At 38.2% G+C, this 19,440-nt stretch overlaps 2 protein-coding genes across 7 annotated transcripts in view; one reads left to right on the top strand and one right to left on the bottom strand.

Moving 5' to 3' along the window:
- LOC131103573 (adhesion G protein-coupled receptor E2-like) overlaps positions 1–11,640 on the bottom strand; it is a 27,663-nt gene extending 16,023 nt beyond the window's left edge. The window contains exons 1-5 of one of the 4 annotated variants that reach the window (XM_058049943.1): positions 11,533–11,640; positions 10,356–10,432; positions 8,607–8,727; positions 8,248–8,486; positions 6,182–6,314 (exon numbers count right to left, since the gene is read on the bottom strand). In XM_058049943.1, coding sequence (XP_057905926.1) covers positions 6,182–6,215 — 34 coding nt within the window. In that variant the 5' untranslated portion in view covers positions 6,216–6,314; positions 8,248–8,486; positions 8,607–8,727; positions 10,356–10,432; positions 11,533–11,640. Of the gene's footprint in view, positions 1–6,181; positions 6,315–8,247; positions 8,487–8,606; positions 8,728–10,355; positions 10,433–10,530; positions 10,770–11,532 lie in introns of those variants that run through there. The other 3 variants (XM_058049944.1, XM_058049945.1, XM_058049946.1) reach the window with 3 other exon arrangements.
- Positions 11,057–18,400, top strand: gtf2f1 (general transcription factor IIF, polypeptide 1). Of its 3 annotated transcripts, none has more exons than XM_058049961.1 (14): positions 11,057–11,364; positions 11,576–11,633; positions 11,746–11,792; positions 11,963–12,035; positions 12,125–12,318; positions 12,400–12,570; positions 14,178–14,383; positions 14,453–14,597; positions 14,672–14,733; positions 14,835–14,966; positions 16,326–16,399; positions 16,477–16,618; positions 17,673–17,811; positions 17,889–18,400. In XM_058049961.1, exons 2-14 carry the CDS (start codon positions 11,622–11,624, stop codon positions 18,091–18,093), a joined length of 1,602 nt encoding a protein of 533 aa, XP_057905944.1. In that variant the 5' UTR covers positions 11,057–11,364; positions 11,576–11,621; the 3' UTR covers positions 18,094–18,400. The 3 variants fall into 3 exon arrangements, with proteins under 3 accessions (XP_057905944.1, XP_057905946.1, XP_057905945.1); XM_058049963.1 differs by having other exon boundaries at positions 11,063–11,364; positions 16,326–16,396; positions 17,889–18,399; XM_058049962.1 differs by lacking the exon at positions 11,057–11,364 and adding an exon at positions 11,425–11,493.
- Positions 18,401–19,440: the final 1,040 nt, after the last annotated feature.

The raw sequence follows: 19,440 nt of genomic DNA, 5'->3' as shown, positions 1-19,440 counted from the left end.
TGGAGCCTATCCCAGCCGTCTTCGGGTGAGAGGCGGGGTACACCCTGGACTGGTGGCCAGCCAATCAGAGGGCACATATAGACAAACAACCATTCACACTCACATTCATACCTATGGACAATTTGGAGTCGCCAATTAACCTAGCATGTTTTTGGAATGTGGGAGGAAACCGGAATACCCAGAGAAAACCCACGCATGCATGGGGAGAACATGCAAACTCCACACAGAGATGGCCGAGGGTGGAATTGAACTCGGGTCTCCTAGCTGCGATACCTGCGTGCTAACCACTCGTCCGCCGTGGGTTTACTCTTTATTCTGTCTCTCCAGCAGTTTGAAGTGAAAGTTAAGTTTGTGTGAAAGCAGTCATTTGTGTGTGTTGCGCAACTCTGATTGTGCTATGTGAGTGTTTGCTCACAGAGTACAACCTACAACTGCCCTGTGGAGCACCACTTTGTGTTCAGGATGCAGAACATCAGGATGTACCTGAAGAACCCAAGACTTCCTGATCTCCTCCCAATTTGCTAACCACTCAAAAAACATAATTTTCTTTATTGTTCTCAAGCTGCTGCACCTTGTTGCCTCACACTTTGAATAGCTCCAGAAGACTATCAATACAATACAATTAAATACATAAATTGGGATTTTACAGAATGAATGATGACACCGTGGATGAGGTATTCATTGAATTGTATTGTTTATGATTGCAATATATACCTAAGTACATTGCATCATACTGAGGTAATCTTCTGATAAAAGTGACATAATGAATGTGACCTTCAATGGGACTGGTCCTGGTAGTCCCATCTAACAGAGATGCTGATGATGTAATGGCTTTAATGCTTTACAAAGATAATGATGTCACCTATGACGTATTTTGTTATCGTCCCAGGCATGACGACATGTACATGTCATGTGCCGCCGATCGTTCGGGCGCCTGTCAGGCCAACAAGCGCATCAATGGCCTTGACTTCCTGACATGCTTCACGTGAGCAAGTCAGCTGTACAACTGGAGGCTGGTGACAGCAGACAGACGCCATTATCGACAAGGTGAACTAAATAGACAATCAGCCCGTGAAGATAAGAAAACACACACGAGTCTGTACTAAAATTAATTAATCATTATTCATCTTGATTAACAGCGTCAACAAAGATGATCCCCCTGCCTCCAACAATGGGGAAGGAAATATCTCGTTGCGGAAACAACACTGTGCCAGTCCAAAGGTGCCTTAAACACAAACAACGCTTGCTTTGCATTATGTGTGAAACCAACAAATACCCGTATGTCTCTCACAGGAAAATTACGAGGGAAAGGAGAAGCAGAGGTAATTACAATATTCCATGCTCATTGTTTTACATTGTGACTAACAGAGTATCCAAACACGCATGAGATACGTATTTTCTGGACTATAAGTCGCTATGGAGTATAAGTCGCACAAGGCCAAAAATGCATAATTAGGTAGAAAAAAAACATACATAAGTCGCTACGGAGTATGACTCGCACAAGGCCAAAAATGCATAATTTGGTAGAAAAAAACATACATAAGTCACTACAGAGTATAAGTCGCACGAGGCCAAAAATGCATAATTAGGTAAAAAAAAAAAAAAAAACATACATAAGTCGCTCTGGAGTATAAGTCGCACAAGGCCAAAAATGCATAATTAGGTAGAAAAAAAACATACATAAGTTGCTATGGAGTATAAGTCACACAAGGCCAAGAATGCATAATTAGGTAGAAAAAAACATACATAAGTCGCACAAAGCCAAAAATGCATAATTAGGTAGAAAAAAACATACATAAGTCGCTATGAAGTATAAGTCGCACAAGGCCAAAAATGCATAATTAGGTAGAAAAAAACATACATAAGTCGCTATGGAGTATAAATCACACAAGGCCAAAAATGCATAATTAGGTAGAAAAAAACATACATAAGTCGCACAAGGCCAAAAATGCATAATTAGGTAAAAAAAAACATACATAAGTCGCTGTGGAGTATAAGTCGCACAAGGCCAAAAATGCATACTTGGGTCGCAAAAAAACATACATAAGTCGCTACGGAGTATAAGTCGCACAAGGCCAAAAATGCATAATTAGGTAGAAAAAAAACATACATAAGTCGCTACAGAGTATAAGTCGCACAAGGCCAAAAATGCATAATTCGGTAGAAAAAAACATACATAAGTCGCTGTGGAGTATAAGTCGCACAAGGCCAAAAATGCATACTTGGGTCGAAAAAAAACATACATAAGTCGCTACGGAGTATAAGTCGCACAAGGCCAAAAATGCATAATTAGGTAAAAAAAAAAACATACATAAGTCGCTCTGGAGTATAAGTTGCACAAGGCCAAAAATGCATGATTAGGTAAAAAAAAAAACATACATAAGTCGCTCTGGAGTATAAGTCGCACAAGGCCAAAAATGCATAATTAGGTAAAAAAAAAAAAACATACATAAGTCACTACAGAGTATAAGTCGCACAAGGCCAAAAATGCATAATTAGGTAGAAAAAAACATACATAAGTTGCTATGGAGTATAAGTCGCACAAGGCCAAAAATGCATAATTAGGAAAAAAAATACATAAGTCGCTACGGAGTATAAGTCACACAAGGCCAAAAATGCATAATTCGGTAGAAAAAAAAACATGACGCCTTTAACATTTCTTGTTCAAAGCAGAGGGAAATGATTCCATTCCTAAAAAAATGTGTGGAGTTTAATGACTTTTGTCAGATACTGTAACACATTACATTACCTTTGATTCTATTGGACCTCAGCTCTGACATCTCAGAATTGAAAACCGACACAAGACCGCAAAAGAAGATTCGGTGGTGGTCATGGTGCACGGTAGGTTTATCGTTTATGATTCGTCTCGATCTTTCCATGCCATAACTTCACCAGTGTTTCATTAATCCCAAAGATATGCAGTGTTTTTCCTGAAGAGCCCAGCCCTCCACAGCGGAGCAGCAAAAGTGCAGTCATGCAGGGGACGTTGCAAGAATATAAAAGCACCGCAAACAACACATGTCAGCCGGACAGACGGAGTCTGAAAACCACCAACTGGGGGTCTCAGCAGGTTGAATCCATCAAGTCGAATCAGCAGGTATCAGAATGCAACAAAAGTCTTGGGTGAGTCCATCACTTTGACATGCTACGTACATTCCTCCGCCATTTTGATCCTCAAAACAAAGACTGTACCATATAAGATAGTAAAACACAAAGCAGTACTCACAGAGCAATTTTAACTGAACCAATGGTGTACCAGTGTACAAAGCCTTATTTACCATGCTTGATTCCCATTGGTTTTGCCATTGATTTTGTTTGGACTTCAATTGTGGCCCACAAATCGAAGCAGAAGAAACAACTGTTGTTCGTCTTTATCAACAGGTGTATCATCCTAGGTGACATTACTCCCGCCAACAAGAAGCTACAATGGTGGCAATGGCGCAAGGTAACAGTAGTCAGATGTACTTTGCTAAGTAAAATACCAAGTAAGATTAACCTGATTTTAAAACTTTTGTTATGTGGAAGAAAATAGGGTCAAAAACCACCCAACCATGAGATTCGTATTTTCTGGACTATTAAGTCGCACAAGGCCAAAAATGCATAATTAGGTAGAAAAAAACATACATAAGTCGCTACGAAGTATAAGTCGCATAAGGCCAAAAATGCATAATTAGGTAGAAAAAACATACATAAGTCGCTACGGAGTATAAGTCGCACAAGTTCTAAAATGCATAATTAGGTAGAAAAAAACATACATAAGTCGCTACGGAGTATAAGTCGCACAAGGCCAAAAATGCATAATTAGGTAAAAAAGAAAAAACATACATAAGTCACTATGGAGTATAAGTTGCACAAGGCCAAAAATGCATAATTAGGGAGAAAAAAACATACATAAGTCGCTACGGAGTATAAGTCGCACAAGGCCAAAAATGCATAATTAGGTAGAAAAAAACATACATAAGTCGCTACGGAGTATAAGTCGCACAAGGCCTAAAATGCATTATTAGGTAGAAAAAAACATACATAAGTCACTAAAGAGTATAAGTCGCACAAGGCCAAAAATGCATAATTAGGTAGAAAAAAACATACATAAGTCGCTACGGAGTATGAGTCGCACAAGGCCAAAAATACATAATTAGGTAGAAAAAACATACATAAGTCACTACGGAGTATAAGTCACACAAGGCCAAAAATGCATAACTAGGTATAAAAAAACATACATAAGTCTCTACGGAGTATAAGTCGCACAAGGCCAAAAATGCATAATTAGGTTGACAAAAACATACATAAGTCACTACGGAGTATAAGTCGCACAAGGCCAAAAATGCATAATTAGGTAGAAAAAAACATACATAAGTCACTAAGGAGTATAAGACGCACAAGGCCAAAATTGCATAATTAGGTATAAAAAACCTACATAAGTCGCTACGGAGTATAAGTCGCACAAGGCCAAAAATGCATAATTAGGTAGAAAAAAACATACATAAGTCGCACAAGGCCAAAAATGCATAATTAGGTAGAAAAAACATACATAAGTCGCTCTGGAGTATAAGTCGTAGTAACAGCCAACCTATGAAAGAAAGTGTGACTTATAGTCCGTAAATACAGTATTTAAATTCCTTATTATCTAACCAGGGTTTGTATTTATTGCAGCAGAGATGTCAAGTGGCACCAAGTCTAAAGGAAGACGGCCATTTAAAGGAGACTCACAGCACCCCTCACCAGGATAAGGCACTGGTGTTGGGGGGCCTCTCAGAGACGACAAAAACAAGCTGGAAGAGGAAGAGTCAAAGCACGGATGTTACAACCATAAACCAGAACCTCAGACTCCAGCGGTTCAGGTCTCTTGGGTGAGGGAGTTCTTTTCATCCTTGCTGTTGCAGTGTTTTACTGTAAGAGCCATTTTGGTTCAGATATTCCCAACATAATTGTTGGTTTTCTTGTCAATCAGGCTTCCCAACCCGGCACAGATCTGCTACATGAACGCTAGCCTGCAGAGTCTCCTGACCCTGGAGGATTTTGTTGAAGACATCAAACATCAGCAGCCAGTTTGGAGTTTGAACCCTGATGCTACACTGATCAGGTATAAGGTCGTCCATTGTCATTTATCGCTATTAAAAAAGACATGTCTTAAAACAGGGCTACACAGCGGTTGAGCTCGGAGACCCGGGTTCAATTCCACCCTCGGCCATCTCTGTGTGGAGTTTGCATGTTCTCCCCGTGCATGTGTGGCTTTTGTCCGGGTACTCCGGTTTCCTCCCACATTCCAAAAACATGCTAGGTTAATTGGCGACTCCAAATTGTCCATAGGTATGAATGTGAGTGTGAATGGTTGTTTGTCTATATGTGCCCTGTGATTGGCTGGCCACCAGTCCAGGGTGTACCCCGCCTCCCGCCTGAAGACAGCTGGGATAGGCTCCAGCACCCCTTGCAACCCTCGTGAGGATAAGCGGATAGAAAATGAATGAATGAATGAATCTTCTAAATTTGTTTTTTTAACATTATTAGAGCTCTCTAGACATAAAGTAGCACCCCTATAGTCACTTATACACTCCTATAATTCATTATTTATGACATTACACAACTCTTTTACTGGAGACCCGAGTTCAATTCCACCCTGGGCCATCTCTGTGTGGAGTTTGCATGTTCTCCCCGTGCATGCGTGGGTTTTTTCCGGGTACTCCGGTTTCCTCCCAGATTCCAAAAAACATGCGAGGTTAATTGCCGACTCCAAATTGTCCATAGGTATGAATGAGAGTGTGAATGGTTGTTTGTCTATATGTGCCCTGTGATTGGCTGGGTGTACCCCGCCTCCCTCCCCGGAAGACAGCTGGGATAGGCTCCAGCACCCCCCACGACCCTCATGAAGATAAGCGGTAGAAAATGAATGAATATTTTCATAGTTGAAGCATATCAAACTGGTGTACGAGCTTCTAAATATGCTTTTTAACATTATTAGAGCCCTTTAGACATAAAATAACACCCCTATAGTCACTTTCACACTCACATTTGCACATTTTTGACTAATAATAAGCAACACAACAACTACGCAACAGAAAAACAAGAAACAAAAGAGCAAAAAGGATAGAATGATGCCACAAAGGGAAGGGATTACTGTAGAGATGTGACTTGATGATGACTTGAAGGTCTCGTAGAAACTTGAAGACGATCAACCACTCACCTTCTTTGACTCTTTGCAGAGCATTCGTGAACATCAGTGCTTGTCACAGCTCCGGTGACGTCCAGCAAAAAATCTGTTGCCTTTATTCTTTTAAGAACACCGTCTCCCGCTTGGCACCCGAGTTTGAGGATCTCTGCCAGAAAGTAAGTAAAGACGTTTGTTATTGTATGATTCCGTGATCACATTGACACAAATATAAGACTTTACACTGCAAAGTGTGATTTCTTATTTATGAATTGAATGCTTTTGTAGTTAGAAAACCTGCTAAATGTATTTTTGAACATTAGAGCCCTCTAGACATGAAATAACACCCCTATGTTGCCTTTTACACTAGTATAATATAGTATATTAGACATAATAAGGCATAACAGTCAGTATATTTTTGCCATGTGGGCCTGCAGGATGCACATGAGTTCCTGACTTCCGTACTGGATCAAATCAGAAATCTGAAACCAGCACAGCAGACGGTGGCAGCTAGAGAGGGTACAACCTACAACTGCCCTGTGGAACACCACTTTGTGTTCAGGATGCAGAACATCAGGATGTGCCTGAAGTAAAGTTGCACAAAAAAAACGAAAAAAAACCACATACTACTGTATTTTCAGGACCGTCAGAGTATAATCGCATCAGTCAAAAAATGCGACATGAGTCGCTTTTCACCAAAATGTATGATTTGTAGAATTTAGGAGCGTAATGGCGCCATTAAATTCACAAGAGAAAAAGACAAAGCCAGAGGGAGGGGCCAATGTTTACATCAGGAAGCAGACAAGCTGAAATAAGTCAAATAATGGATACAATAACAACATACCTGTTAAATAAACGTCACCGTATTCTCACATTAGACACTTTTAATACATGATATGACATTTTGGATTCAAACCGGTGTGTAGAAACGTTTCAAATAACCGTATTATGGCGGCTACAATCTCAAAGCTAGACATATCCTGTCTAAATTACTACATTTCTCAAGCATATCATTGTAGTTGCACATTACTTACAGACACATAGTATCCAAGTCATAAGCATAATAGAAAGTATTCCATAACAAAAAGCATCTTTTATGCTGTGTCAGTCAATTTAACAACTTAACTTTAACAACTCAGGGCCCACTTGAAAATCTAAAAAAAAAAAAATCTAAAAAATTTCCGCGGCCCCTACACACGAACAAAAATTTTATTTTTAATTTTATTTTTATTAAATATCAAATCATAAACTGTATAAGGTTCCTAAAATACTGTGACAGGTCAGTAACACTCAATAGGTTATTACTTAGGCCTATAAATAGATTTTATTAAATCGTGCAATAAATAATTTACAATAAAAATAATTTTATTTTATGTAAAGCATAACAACATTTCCGCGGCCCACCTTTGTCCTACAAACAGTACATAGACAAAATGTTGCATTCTCAGAGCACTTAAATTATTATTATTATTATTATCAAATCATAAACTGTATAAGGTTCCTAAAATATTGTGACAGGTCAATAACACTCAATAGGTTATTACTTAGGCCTATAAATATATATATTTTTTAAATCGTGCAATGAATATTTTACAATAAAAATAATTTTATTTTATGTAAAGCATAAAAGATTTCCGCGGCCCACTTTTGTCCTACAAACAGTACATAGACGAAATGCTGCACTTAAATTATTATTATTATTATTATTAAATATCAAATCATAAACTGTATAAGGTTCCTAAAATATTGTGACAGGTCAATAACACTCAATAGGTTATTACTTAGATCTATAGATATATATATTTTTTAATTGTACAATAAATATTTTACAATAAAAATAATATTTGCAAAAATTTATCATATTTTTAATGACCTCTCATGGCCCACCAGGGGGTCGCGGCCCACACTTTGGGAATCACTGCTCTAGAAAATAGAGGTACTCATCAAAACATTGAGACATCCAAACTAATGAATGGTTTTACTGACCCCGTTGTTTCCATTCCACTATTCCATTGTGGACTTGATCATGACTATCAATAAACCCTGTTGTGTTGCTGTTAAGGTGTCAGATGAAATTCACCAGGGAAGAGGAATTCACAAACCTGTCCCTGGACCTGCTACCTGGATGCGGAACAGTTGAAGGGATGCTGCAAAATTACCTGAAGGTAATAAAAAGCGTGACCGTTTCAAGCTAACATGCTAAGTAAATGAATGCTGTTGTGTACAGAAGACACAGGTGGAGTTTCAATGTGAGTGTGGTTACAACACATCATGGCAGCATTCCTCTTTCATTAGCCTGCCAAAGTAAGGAAGTCACGTTTCGTCTTCTTCCTCTGAGCCTCTGAAGAGTAAAAATGATATCTTTTATTTTGTTATTATTTGCAGAGTGCTGGTCTTGCACTTGAAGCGCTTTGTGTTTTTTTCAGTCTTCGGGTCCATAAAGGTGCGTCGCCCTGTTTACCTTACAAAAGACCTGGTGCTGTCATCCAAACAGGTAACGTCAATGATCCATTATACCCGGGATGTCCAAAGTGTGGCTCAGGGGCGTCACTAGGTTCTGAAGACAGGGCAGGCTTAGCCCCCTGTAGATTAAAATTAAAATTAAAATTAAAATTAAAATTAAAATTAAAATTAAAATTAAAATTAAAATTAAAATTAAAATTAAAATTAAAATTAAAATTAAAATTAAAATTAAAATTAAAATTAAAATTAAAATTAAAATTAAAATTAAAATTGTAAAATTGTAAAATTGTAAAATTGTAAAATTGTAAAATTGTAAAATTGTAATTTTAAAATTAAAATTAAAAGGAAAAAAATTATGAAAAATGTATCAATAAATATAATTAAATATAAATAAAAAAACAAATAACAAACAAGAACCGGGATATAAATTTCCCACTTTTGGACAGATTTAGTAGAAATACTCAATTGTTTTAGGACACCATTAAATGTACACAAGTACACACAATCAACACTGCAAAACCGCTGTGTTGAAGCTCTGCAACCATTGTGTGCAGTGGACAGTGATCAATTATATAATAATCATTATTAGATTATTAATTAGCCTATTATTATTACTATCATAATTATTCTTCTTCTGATTATTAGGCTGGTATTAGCTTGCTTATTGGCTTGCTTATTGGCTTTTGCCTTATTATATGAAATTTGTCAGAGATTATTTTTGTAAAGAAAAATCAATAAAACATGTAAATAAAATATATTAAAAAATATATTTAAAAAAATATGATTGAAAATATTGCTTTTGTATAAAGGAGATCATTTTGTAAAAAATAAATAAATAAAAAATCAACAAAAATATCAATAAAAATATTGTTTTTGTATCAGAGAGATAATTTTTGTAAAAAAAATCAATAAAAATGTAAAAAAATCTATAAAAAATATAAATGAAAATATTGCTTTTGTATAAAAGAGACAATTTTAGTTTTAAAAAATCAATAAAAATGTAAAAAAAATCAATAAAAATATCAATAAAAAATATTTTAAGGGGTTAGGGTTAAGCCCCCCTAAAATATGAAATTTTAATATATAAGTATAAAAAAAATTTGGCCTAATGACGCCACTGGTGTGGCCACTGGACCATTTGCACCCCTTGGGTTATAGTAAAGATATGACTGTTGATCTGCCATGTCTTACCTTTCCCCAACAGGGTGAGGCCTGCTACAGTTTGGTCAGTGTCATCAATCATATCGGCTTTACAACAAGCAGTGGTAAGATCATTGATTTGATCCAGGATATCCCCCAAAAGTACCAAAGCTTGCTTTTCCTGTTAGGACACTACATCAGTGATGGGGTGGACCCGGTGGTGCAAGAAGAGAACCCGAACGATCGCTGGTTTACCTACAACGACTTAGACGTTCAAGAAACAAATTGTGCTTCTGTGTGCAACCAACGGCAAACTACTGCCTACATCCTTTTCTACAGAAAGCACGAGTAGAAGGTCCTGCAACTCGCCAACGGTTGTTTGATAGGTTCTCTGCTCCTGTGAGCCTGTAGGTCCAAGGCATGAATGAACCCAGAGATCTGATGGTACGGCTCTGATACACGGGCCTCATTCTTGGATGGGCGCACATTGGGGTGCCATAATTAGGTTTAGCACCCTCATGAGGAGGAGAGAAACATTTTTGAGTGCCCCCACATTCCCCAAGAAGCTTAGTAGAGGTGAGTGCAACCTTATTTTGCAGATACATACCCTACTATCTATGATTTCCACAGTACCAGTATGTCTTGAGTCCTTCCTGTTGAGCCATTACGTCATCACACTTTAGCCTGACCACAGAAGAAACCACATTCAAACAAAAAGTAACACAATTTCATACAGTTTGTGGGTATTTTGATGTTAAATGTTGACACGTTTCAGTGTTTACCAATGTGTTCCAGGCAACACAGCTGTCAATCATTTCGAGTACGCTTTGTAAACATAACTGAAGAGCATTTTGTGTACTACTACCATGCTAATCATACAGAGATAGTTTGATACCTCTCAGATAAGTCGCGCATATGGGCGTTCATTTCTATATTATTACTGAACGTTAACAAAGTTAAAACTGAAACACCATACATGACTCCATTTGGACATCAAAGTTTAAGAAATAATCAGTACAGTAAGTGAACTTTGTGCGGAACGTGTGCATTTAACTTGTTTCCAACCAACAACACCGACGGACCAAAGCCTGAGTGCACCTGTAAATTGTCGTCGTGCGGTTTTAATCTGTGTTCTACCCCAGAGTTTGATCATTAGAATACATAATATGTGAATCATGAATACTTATTTGTATATAGCTAAATAATCATCAGTATATATACTTAATTCAAGACGCGTATATTGCGCAGAACATATTGTGTCTGTATTTGTTTCCTCCGAACAACTTTAACTGACGGACTCATGGCTGCGTGCACTTTAAATTGTCGTCGTGCGGTTTTAATCGGTGTTCTACCCCAGAGTTTGATCATTAGAATACATAATATGTGAATCATTAATACTTATTTGTATATAGCTAAATAATCATTAGCATATATACTTAATTCAAGCCGCGTATATTGCGCGGAACATATTGTGTCTGTATTTGTTTCCTCCGAACAACTTTAACTGACGGACTCATGGCTGAGTGCACCTGAAATTGTCGTCGTACAAACAAAAGATTTGTTTTTAATCATGTTTCTGTGTTGAATATATCGAAATATCATTTACCAACGGAAATGTAAGTTCAGATATGCTATTAATAATATTTTCCAAACGTTTACGTGTGTTAAATTACCGTCGGTTAGTGCTGACTGTGCACATCGCCCTTTGGAATTCCACGTAAAATTAAGCGATTTTTCTTTGTAATGTAACGTTTGAAAATTATTAGTTGTAATGTTGGACTTACTGTGACGCTTATATTTGGTTCATCTGTGTTTTCCTTTTTGAAGTGTAACTATCCTGCCTTGAAGTTGGAATTCAAGAAAGACCGAAAATATGGCATCACTGGTAAGACTTCATTTCCTGTTTAGTAGCATAATGTTCACCTTGCAATTTAGGCGACTTCATTTGTGATTTAGAAACATTATTTTATTGAACTGAGAAAATGTTTGTGTTGCAGGGGAGCAGCAGTTCTTCGTCCACAGAATACACTGTCCGAGTCCCGAAGTGAGTAACATGCATATTATATTGTATTGCATGGAAAAAAGGTGCCATTATTTGTATCAGTACCTAATTAAATGGCTTAATAGTGTATGTAACTGTTATTTATCAACATAGAAAAAAGTTATTGCATGAATAAAATGACTGATCACACCTTTTTTGCATATTTTCCACAGAAATACCAGCAAGAAGTACAATATAATGGCTTTCAATGCAGGGGATAAAGTCAACTGTTCGACGTGGACACACGTAAGTGTCATGCAAATGTGTTTCCATGTCTAACAAATCAATATAAGATAATAAAAAAAAAAAATCCACGCCTGCATTTATTTTCTCAGGCTCGTATGGAGAGAGACATGAGTGCTCGGAAGATTTACGGCGAAGAGGAGACACCGGAGGGTGCAGCCGGTAGTGAGTTTGGCAAAAAGCAGCGTGAGGAAGCGCGTCGCAAGAAATATGGAATTGTGACGCGTGAGTTTAAATTAGAGGACCAGCCGTGGATCCTGAAAGTCAACGGCAAAGCCGGCAAGAGGTATTGTGTGATATAAATACTTTTTCACTGACAAAAAAAAAGTGGGAAAAGTCTTTTCACTTTGTGTGTATCATTTTATAGGTTTAAAGGTCTGAAGAAGGGTGGCGTGACAGAAAATGCATCGTACTACATCTTTACTCAGTGTCCGGATGGAGCCTTTGAAGCCTTCCCCGTTCACGGCTGGTATAACTTTACTCCGCAGGCGAAGCACAGAACTCTCACTGCTGAGGAGGCGGAAGAGGAGTGGGGCAGGTGAGTGTGTATATAAAGCAATCCCTCGTTTATCATGGTTAACTGGTTTCCACAAGCGACTGTGATGAATGGATTTCCACAAAGGTTGCCTTACTAAAATTACTACCGTATTTTCTGGACCATACGTCGCTCCGGAGTATACGTAAGTCGCACAAGGCCAAAAATGCATAATTAGGTGGAAAAAAACATACATAAGTCGGTCCGGAGTATAAGTCGCACAAGGCCAAAAATGCATAATTAGGTAGAAAAAAAACATACATAAGTCGCGACTACAAAAAAAACATGCATAAGTCGCTATAGAGTATAAGTCGCACAAGGCCAAAAATGCATAATTAGGTCGAAAAAACATACATAAGTCACACAAGGCCATAAATGCATAATTAGGGAGAAAAAAACATAAGTCACTCCAGAGTATAAGTCGCACAAGGCCAAAAATGCATAATTAGGTAGGAAAAAAGATACATAAGTCACACAAGGCCAAAAATGCATAATTGGGTAGAAAAAAACATAAGTCGCTACGGAGTATAAGTCGCACAAGGCCAAAAATGCATAATTCGGTAGAAAAAAAACATACATAAGTCGCTAAGGAGTATAAGTCGCATAAGGCCAAAAATGCATAATTAGGTAGAAAAAAAACATACATAAGTCGCTACGGAGTATAAGGCGCACAAGGCCAAAAATGCATAATTAGGAAAAAAAAAAAATACATAAGTCGCTACGGAGTATAAGTTGCACAAGGCCAAAAATGCATACTTGGGTAGAAAAATACATACATAAGTCGCTACGGAGTATAAGTCGCACGAGGCCAAAAATGCATAATTGGGTAGAAAAAAACATACATAAGTCGCTACGGAGTATAAGTCGCACAAGGCCAAAAATGCATAATTCGGTAGAAAAAAAACATACATAAGTCGCTAAGGAGTATAAGTCGCATAAGGCCAAAAATGCATAATTAGGTAGAAAAAAAAACATACATAAGTCGCTAAGGAGTATAAGTCGCATAAGGCCAAAAATGCATAATTAGGTAGAAAAAAAAACATACATACGTCGCTACGGAGTATAAGTTGCACAAGGCCAAAAATGCATACTTGGGTAGAAAAATACATACATAAGTCGCTACGGAGTATAAGTCGCACGAGGCCAAAAATGCATAATTGGGTAGAAAAAAACATACATAAGTCGCTACGGAGTATAAGTCGCACAAGGCCAAAAATGCATAATTCGGTAGAAAAAAAACATACATAAGTCGCTAAGGAGTATAAGTCGCATAAGGCCAAAAATGCATAATTAGGTAGAAAAAAAAACATACATAAGTCGCTAAGGAGTATAAGTCGCATAAGGCCAAAAATGCATAATTAGGTAGAAAAAAAAACATACATACGTCGCTACGGAGTATAAGGCGCACAAGGCCAAAAATGCATAATTAGGAAAAAAAAAAACATACATAAGTCGCTACGGAGTATAAGTTGCACAAGGCCAAAAATGCATAATTAGGTAGAAAAAAACATACATAAGTCGCTACGGTGTATAAGTCGCACAAGGCCAAAAATGCATAATTAGGTAGAAAAAAACGATAGTGACAAGCGAGTCACGTTTTCCATTTTCAGGAGGAACAAGGTGGTGAATCACTTCAGCATCATGCTTCAGAGACGTCTACGCGAGCAGGAGCGCGGCGACGAAGACGAGGAGGAGAGCGAGAAAGCGGGCAAGAAGAAAAAGAAAAGCGGCGGGCGCGGTGGCGACCTGCGCATCCACGACCTCGAAGACGACCTGGACATGAGCAGCGACGACAGTGACAACAGCATGGGCGACGGTAAGGAGACACACACCCGGAGAGGAAATGGTTCACTCTCAACTTGTACCAAATCGTTTTTTTCCTAAGATGGCGAAAGCAAGGCAAAGAAGTCAGACGTGGGGAAAGGCAAAGCGAAGAAGAAGAGGAAGGGCAGTGACAAGGAGGCGTTGGAAGATAGCGATGACGGCGACTACGAAGGGCTTGAGGTGGATTACATGTCAGACGAAAGCAGGTCAGATCCACAGTTTGGTTGCAAACCCGTCATTCCGTTATCTGATTTGATGTCATCTCGTGTTCCCCGAGCAGTTCTGAAGAAGAACCGGAAAACCCCAAAGGAAAACCCAACAAAGAAGAAGATCTTCCTAAAGGTCACACCACACTGGTTTATTATGATGGTTCATTCTTACGTCGTCACTGTCAGGTGTGTGCGCTGACATTTTCTTTATTTTTGTTTTTTTTTACTTTATAGGCATCGACGAGGCTTCTGAAAGTGAGGAGGAGAGCGAGGAGGAGAAACAGAACGAGGAAGAAGTAAAGGAGGAGGAAGAGGAGGAGGAAGGGAAGAAAACACCGGCACAGATGGAAAAGAAGAAGAAAAAAGGTACATATATCTTAAAGCAGTGGTGTCCAACATGCGGCCCAGAGACCATTTGTGGCCTGTGGCATATAATAGAAATACATTCATTTTCTACCGCTTATCCTCACGAGGGTCGCGGGGATGCTGGAGCCTATGCCAGCTGTCTTCGGACGAGAGGCGGGGTTACACCCTGGACTGGTGGCCAGCCAATCACAGGGCACATATAGACAAACAACCATTCACACTCACATTCGTACCTATGGACAATTTGGAGTCGCCAATTAACCTAGCATGCATGTTGTTGGACTAATTTTACTTTATTTTAGTTTTATTGTGTGCAAGATTAATCGTTTCATTCATTCATTCATTTTCTACCGCTTATCCTCACAAGGGTCATGGGTATGCTGGAGCCTATCCCAGCTGACAAACAACCATTCACACTCACATTCATACCTATGGACAATTTGGAGTCAACAATTAACCTAGCATGTTTTTGGAATGTGGGAGGAAACCGGAGTACCCGGAGAAAACCCACGCATGCACGGGGAGAACATGCAAACTAGCTCCACGGAGGGTGGAATCGAACCAGGGTCTCATAGCTGTGTGGCCTGTATGCTAATCACTTGTTCACCATGCAGCCCTCGGCAACAACTTATTGAACCCAAACTGCAAACTCCACACAGAGATGTCCGAGGGTGGAATTGAACTCAGGTCTTCTAACTATGTGGTCTGCGCGCTTACCACTCGACCACCGTGCAGCCTCACAGAAAATCTAATTTTTAGAAAGATGAGAAAGGCATGAGTAGTTAGTGGACAAAAAAAATCCAGAGTACCCTGGAAAAAACATGCAAATTCCACACAGAGATGCCAGAGGGTGGAATCGAACCTGGGTCTCCTTGCTGTGTGGCCTGCGCACTAACCACTCAACCGTCGTGCAGCCTATAGAAATACAATTAAACCAAAAAAGTGAAAATAGCAACCAGGTAGAATCTGTAGCTAACATTAAAAGTTTTGTCTTTTAAATATATTAAAAAGCCTTTTTACAAAATAAACATAAAAATAATAAAGTGCAAAAGAAAGGAGAAAGGTTTATTTTTGTGTGCATTATATGAACGAATAAGTGCATTTTTGTTGAATAATTATTGAATACTTGCATTAATCAAATCATTACAATTTAAAAAAAAACTGAAAGTTACACAGTGCACTTGAACGCCCCATCACCCGAGCAGCACCTGCACAGTGCAAGAAATACAGTGAGCATCATTACATTGGATTTTGTTAGCAGTTGTACCTAATGTTGTGGCTTATGAGTGTGTTAATTATGTATATGTGAATTATCAATTAAAATGTGTGTGTGTGTGTGTGTGTGTGTGTGTGTCCCAGACAGCAGTGGCGAGTCGGACAGCTCGGACGACAGTGACATCGAGGGAGACACGGCTTCTGCTTTGTTCATGGTGGTTAGTGTGTGTGTGGAAGAGTGTGTGAAGTTTACAGCGATAGCAAACGTGTTAACCGTCAAGCTTCCCTCTCGTAGAAGAAGCGTACGCCACCCAAACGAGCAGGCGGGCGGGGTTCTGCGGGAAGCTCTCGGACCGGCAGCCGCCCGGGGACGCCGTCCATAGACACTGCCGCCACCTCCAACACACTCCGCGCTGCTGCTAACAAGCTTGAGCTAGGTGTGTCAGTATATTACATAGACAAAAGTATGGACATACGTAGTATATAGTATATAGCAGGGGTCTCAAACTTGCGGCCCAAAATATATATATATATATCAATTATATTAAATATTAATAAATATATATATATATAATATAATAGTCTTCAATGCTTCTGCTGCATCCTCCACTTTTTCAGTGCTTTGGTTCTTTGCAAATGCTCTGATAAAATATTAAATTATAATAAATTATTGTAAATTAATTTTTATTTATTATTAAATTATTAAATAAATGTTTAATGTTAATTTTTGTTTTTCGACACAAAATAAGATGGAAAAATAAATAAGCAAATCAAAAAACAAATGAACAAATTATTTTTTTAAATTAAATTATTAAATAAATGTTTAATGTTAATTTTTATTTTTCAACACAAAATAAGATGGAAAAAATAAATAAGCAAATCAAAAACCAAATGAAACAAATGAAGAAATTAATTTTTATTGATTATTAAATTATTAAACAAATGTTTAATGTTCATTTTTATTTTTCAACACAAAATAAGATGGAAAAAATAAATAAGCAAATCAAAAAACAAATGAACAAATCATTTTTTGTTTATTATTAAATTATTAAATAAATGTTTAATGTTAATTTTTATTTTTCAACACAAAATAAGATGGAAAAATAACTAAGCAAATCAACAAATGAAGAAATAAATTTTTATTTATTATTAAATAATGTTTAATGTTAATTTTTATTTTTCAACACAAAATAAGATGGAAAAAATAAATAAGCAAATCAAAAAACAAATGAAGAAATTATTTTTTATTTATTATTAAATAAATGTTTAATGTTAATTTTTATTTTTCAACACAAAATAAGATGGAAAAATAAGTAAACAAATTAAATTTTCATATCAAGGCGGGGGGCTCTAACTAGCCGTGAGTTTGAGACCCCTGATATACAGGAAGTAAAACCTGGGTGTTGGTTATGTCGCTACGGTTATTTAAATAGTGTGTATTCTACCAGTGGGTAAGGGTGCAATGCTAATTAGACGTCCTTTATCCAACAGGTAAAAGACAGACCCAAGGTCCAGGTACCGACTCGCCAGCTGCCAAAAGGCTCAAGATGGAACCCAGCAGTCAGAGTCCGGCTCCCTCTGGGAAAAGTACACCTCAGCCCCCATCAGGCAAATCTACTCCCAGCTCCAGGTACCGTTTACTAGTCATTCTTATCATCATTACTAATCTTTCAGCGGCGATAACTCCTTATATTTCCTCTCCGACAGCGATGTGCAGCTAACAGAAGAAGCGGTCCGCCGATACCTCATCCGGAAACCCATGACGACTAAAGACCTGTTGAAAAAGTTCCAGACCAAGCGCACCGGCCTAAGCAGCGAAAAGACGGTCAACGTGCTGGCGCAGATTCTGAAACGTCTCAATCCGGAACGTAAAAACGTTAACGATAAAATGCACTTTTACCTCACGGAGTAAAAGGAGACCATGAGAACATGTGATACCGAATCTGGTGACCACTTCAGGGGGTCAAAAGTTAAATCGGTAAGCAACTTTTTTTTTCGTTTGGTGACAAATCGTATTTTTTACACGTAGACCACTCAGAACTGATTTGTTCTGTTTCGATTCTTTTTCTAATAAAATATAGTATTGCTTGTATATGTAAACGCTATTTTTGGTTGCTTTAGAATTAGTTATGAAGGTGCTTCTAGACTTGTATTGACCATGCAAAAGATATGTCAACATTAAACAACGCTTATTGACTCAAATGTGATCATGACATTTTAATGCGTTGTCCTAACTGGCCACAAATAAGCCGCAGGTCATCCTTGTTTTGGACAAGAAGACTCATGAAACCGGATGGATGATTCATGCAAATATTCATTCAAATGTGTCATTTGGATGCTAAGTACAAACTCAACAAAGACTCAACAGGTTCCAACTTGTGTAATGTTGACTTTTTAAAGGGTAATGAGCTGCTGCCACCTACTGGTCATCCTGGATTATTCGAGCCCGAGCACAATTACAAAAATTCTATTGTAATTGATGTTTTTATTAGGGACTGAAATAGTTAAAATTATGAAATTAAGTCATAATTAGGAGATTAAAAAAATGGGAAAGTCTTGATTATGAGTTAAATTTTTTACGAGACTTCATTATTTGGTTAGGCTGCACGGTGGACGAGTGGTTAGCGCCTCACAGCAAGGAGACCCAAGTTCAATTCCACTCTCTGCTATCTCTGTGTGGAGTTTGCGCGGGTTTTCTCCGGGTATTCCGGTTTCCTCCTACATTCCAAAAACATGCTAGGTTAATCGGCGACTCCAAATTGCCCATAGGTATGAATGTGAGTGTGAATGGTTGTTTGTCTATATGTGCCCTGTGATTGGCTGGCCACCAGTCCAGGGTGTACCCCGCCTCTCGCCTGAAGAAAGCTGGGATAGGCTCCAGCACCCTTTGCGACCCTCGTGAGGATAAGCGGATAGAAAATGAATGAATGAATCTTCTAAATTTGTTTTTTTTTAAAAACATTATTAGAGCTCTCTAGGCATGAAGTAGCACCCCTATAGTCACTTATACACTCGCCTAAAGACAGCTGGGATAGGCTCCAGCATACCAATGACCTTCATGAGGATAAGCGGTAGAAAATGAATGAATGTGCACTTGGGGAGGGGGTACAACAATGAATCTCGCACACAATAAAACTAAAATAAAGTAAAATTATCCCAACAACATGCATGCTAGGTTAATTGCTGACTCCAAATTGTCCATAGGTATGAATGTGAGTGTGAATGGTTGTTTGTCTATGTGTTTGTCTATAGGGTGTAC

The sequence above is a fragment of the Doryrhamphus excisus genome, chromosome 15 (genome assembly GCF_030265055.1).
Source record: "Doryrhamphus excisus isolate RoL2022-K1 chromosome 15, RoL_Dexc_1.0, whole genome shotgun sequence".
In the NCBI taxonomy this organism is placed as follows: Eukaryota; Metazoa; Chordata; class Actinopteri; order Syngnathiformes; family Syngnathidae; genus Doryrhamphus; species Doryrhamphus excisus.
This window is presented reverse-complemented; position numbering and strand designations above follow the sequence as displayed.

Excerpts from the sequence above, each read along its gene's own strand:
- gtf2f1 (XM_058049961.1), top strand. Across the intron at positions 12,571-14,177 it reads GCGGAAGAGGAGTGGGGCAG|GAGGAACAAGGTGGTGAATC; the intron begins GTGAGTGTGTAT and ends TTCCATTTTCAG. Across the intron at positions 16,619-17,672 it reads TGCTAACAAGCTTGAGCTAG|GTAAAAGACAGACCCAAGGT; the intron begins GTGTGTCAGTAT and ends TTTATCCAACAG.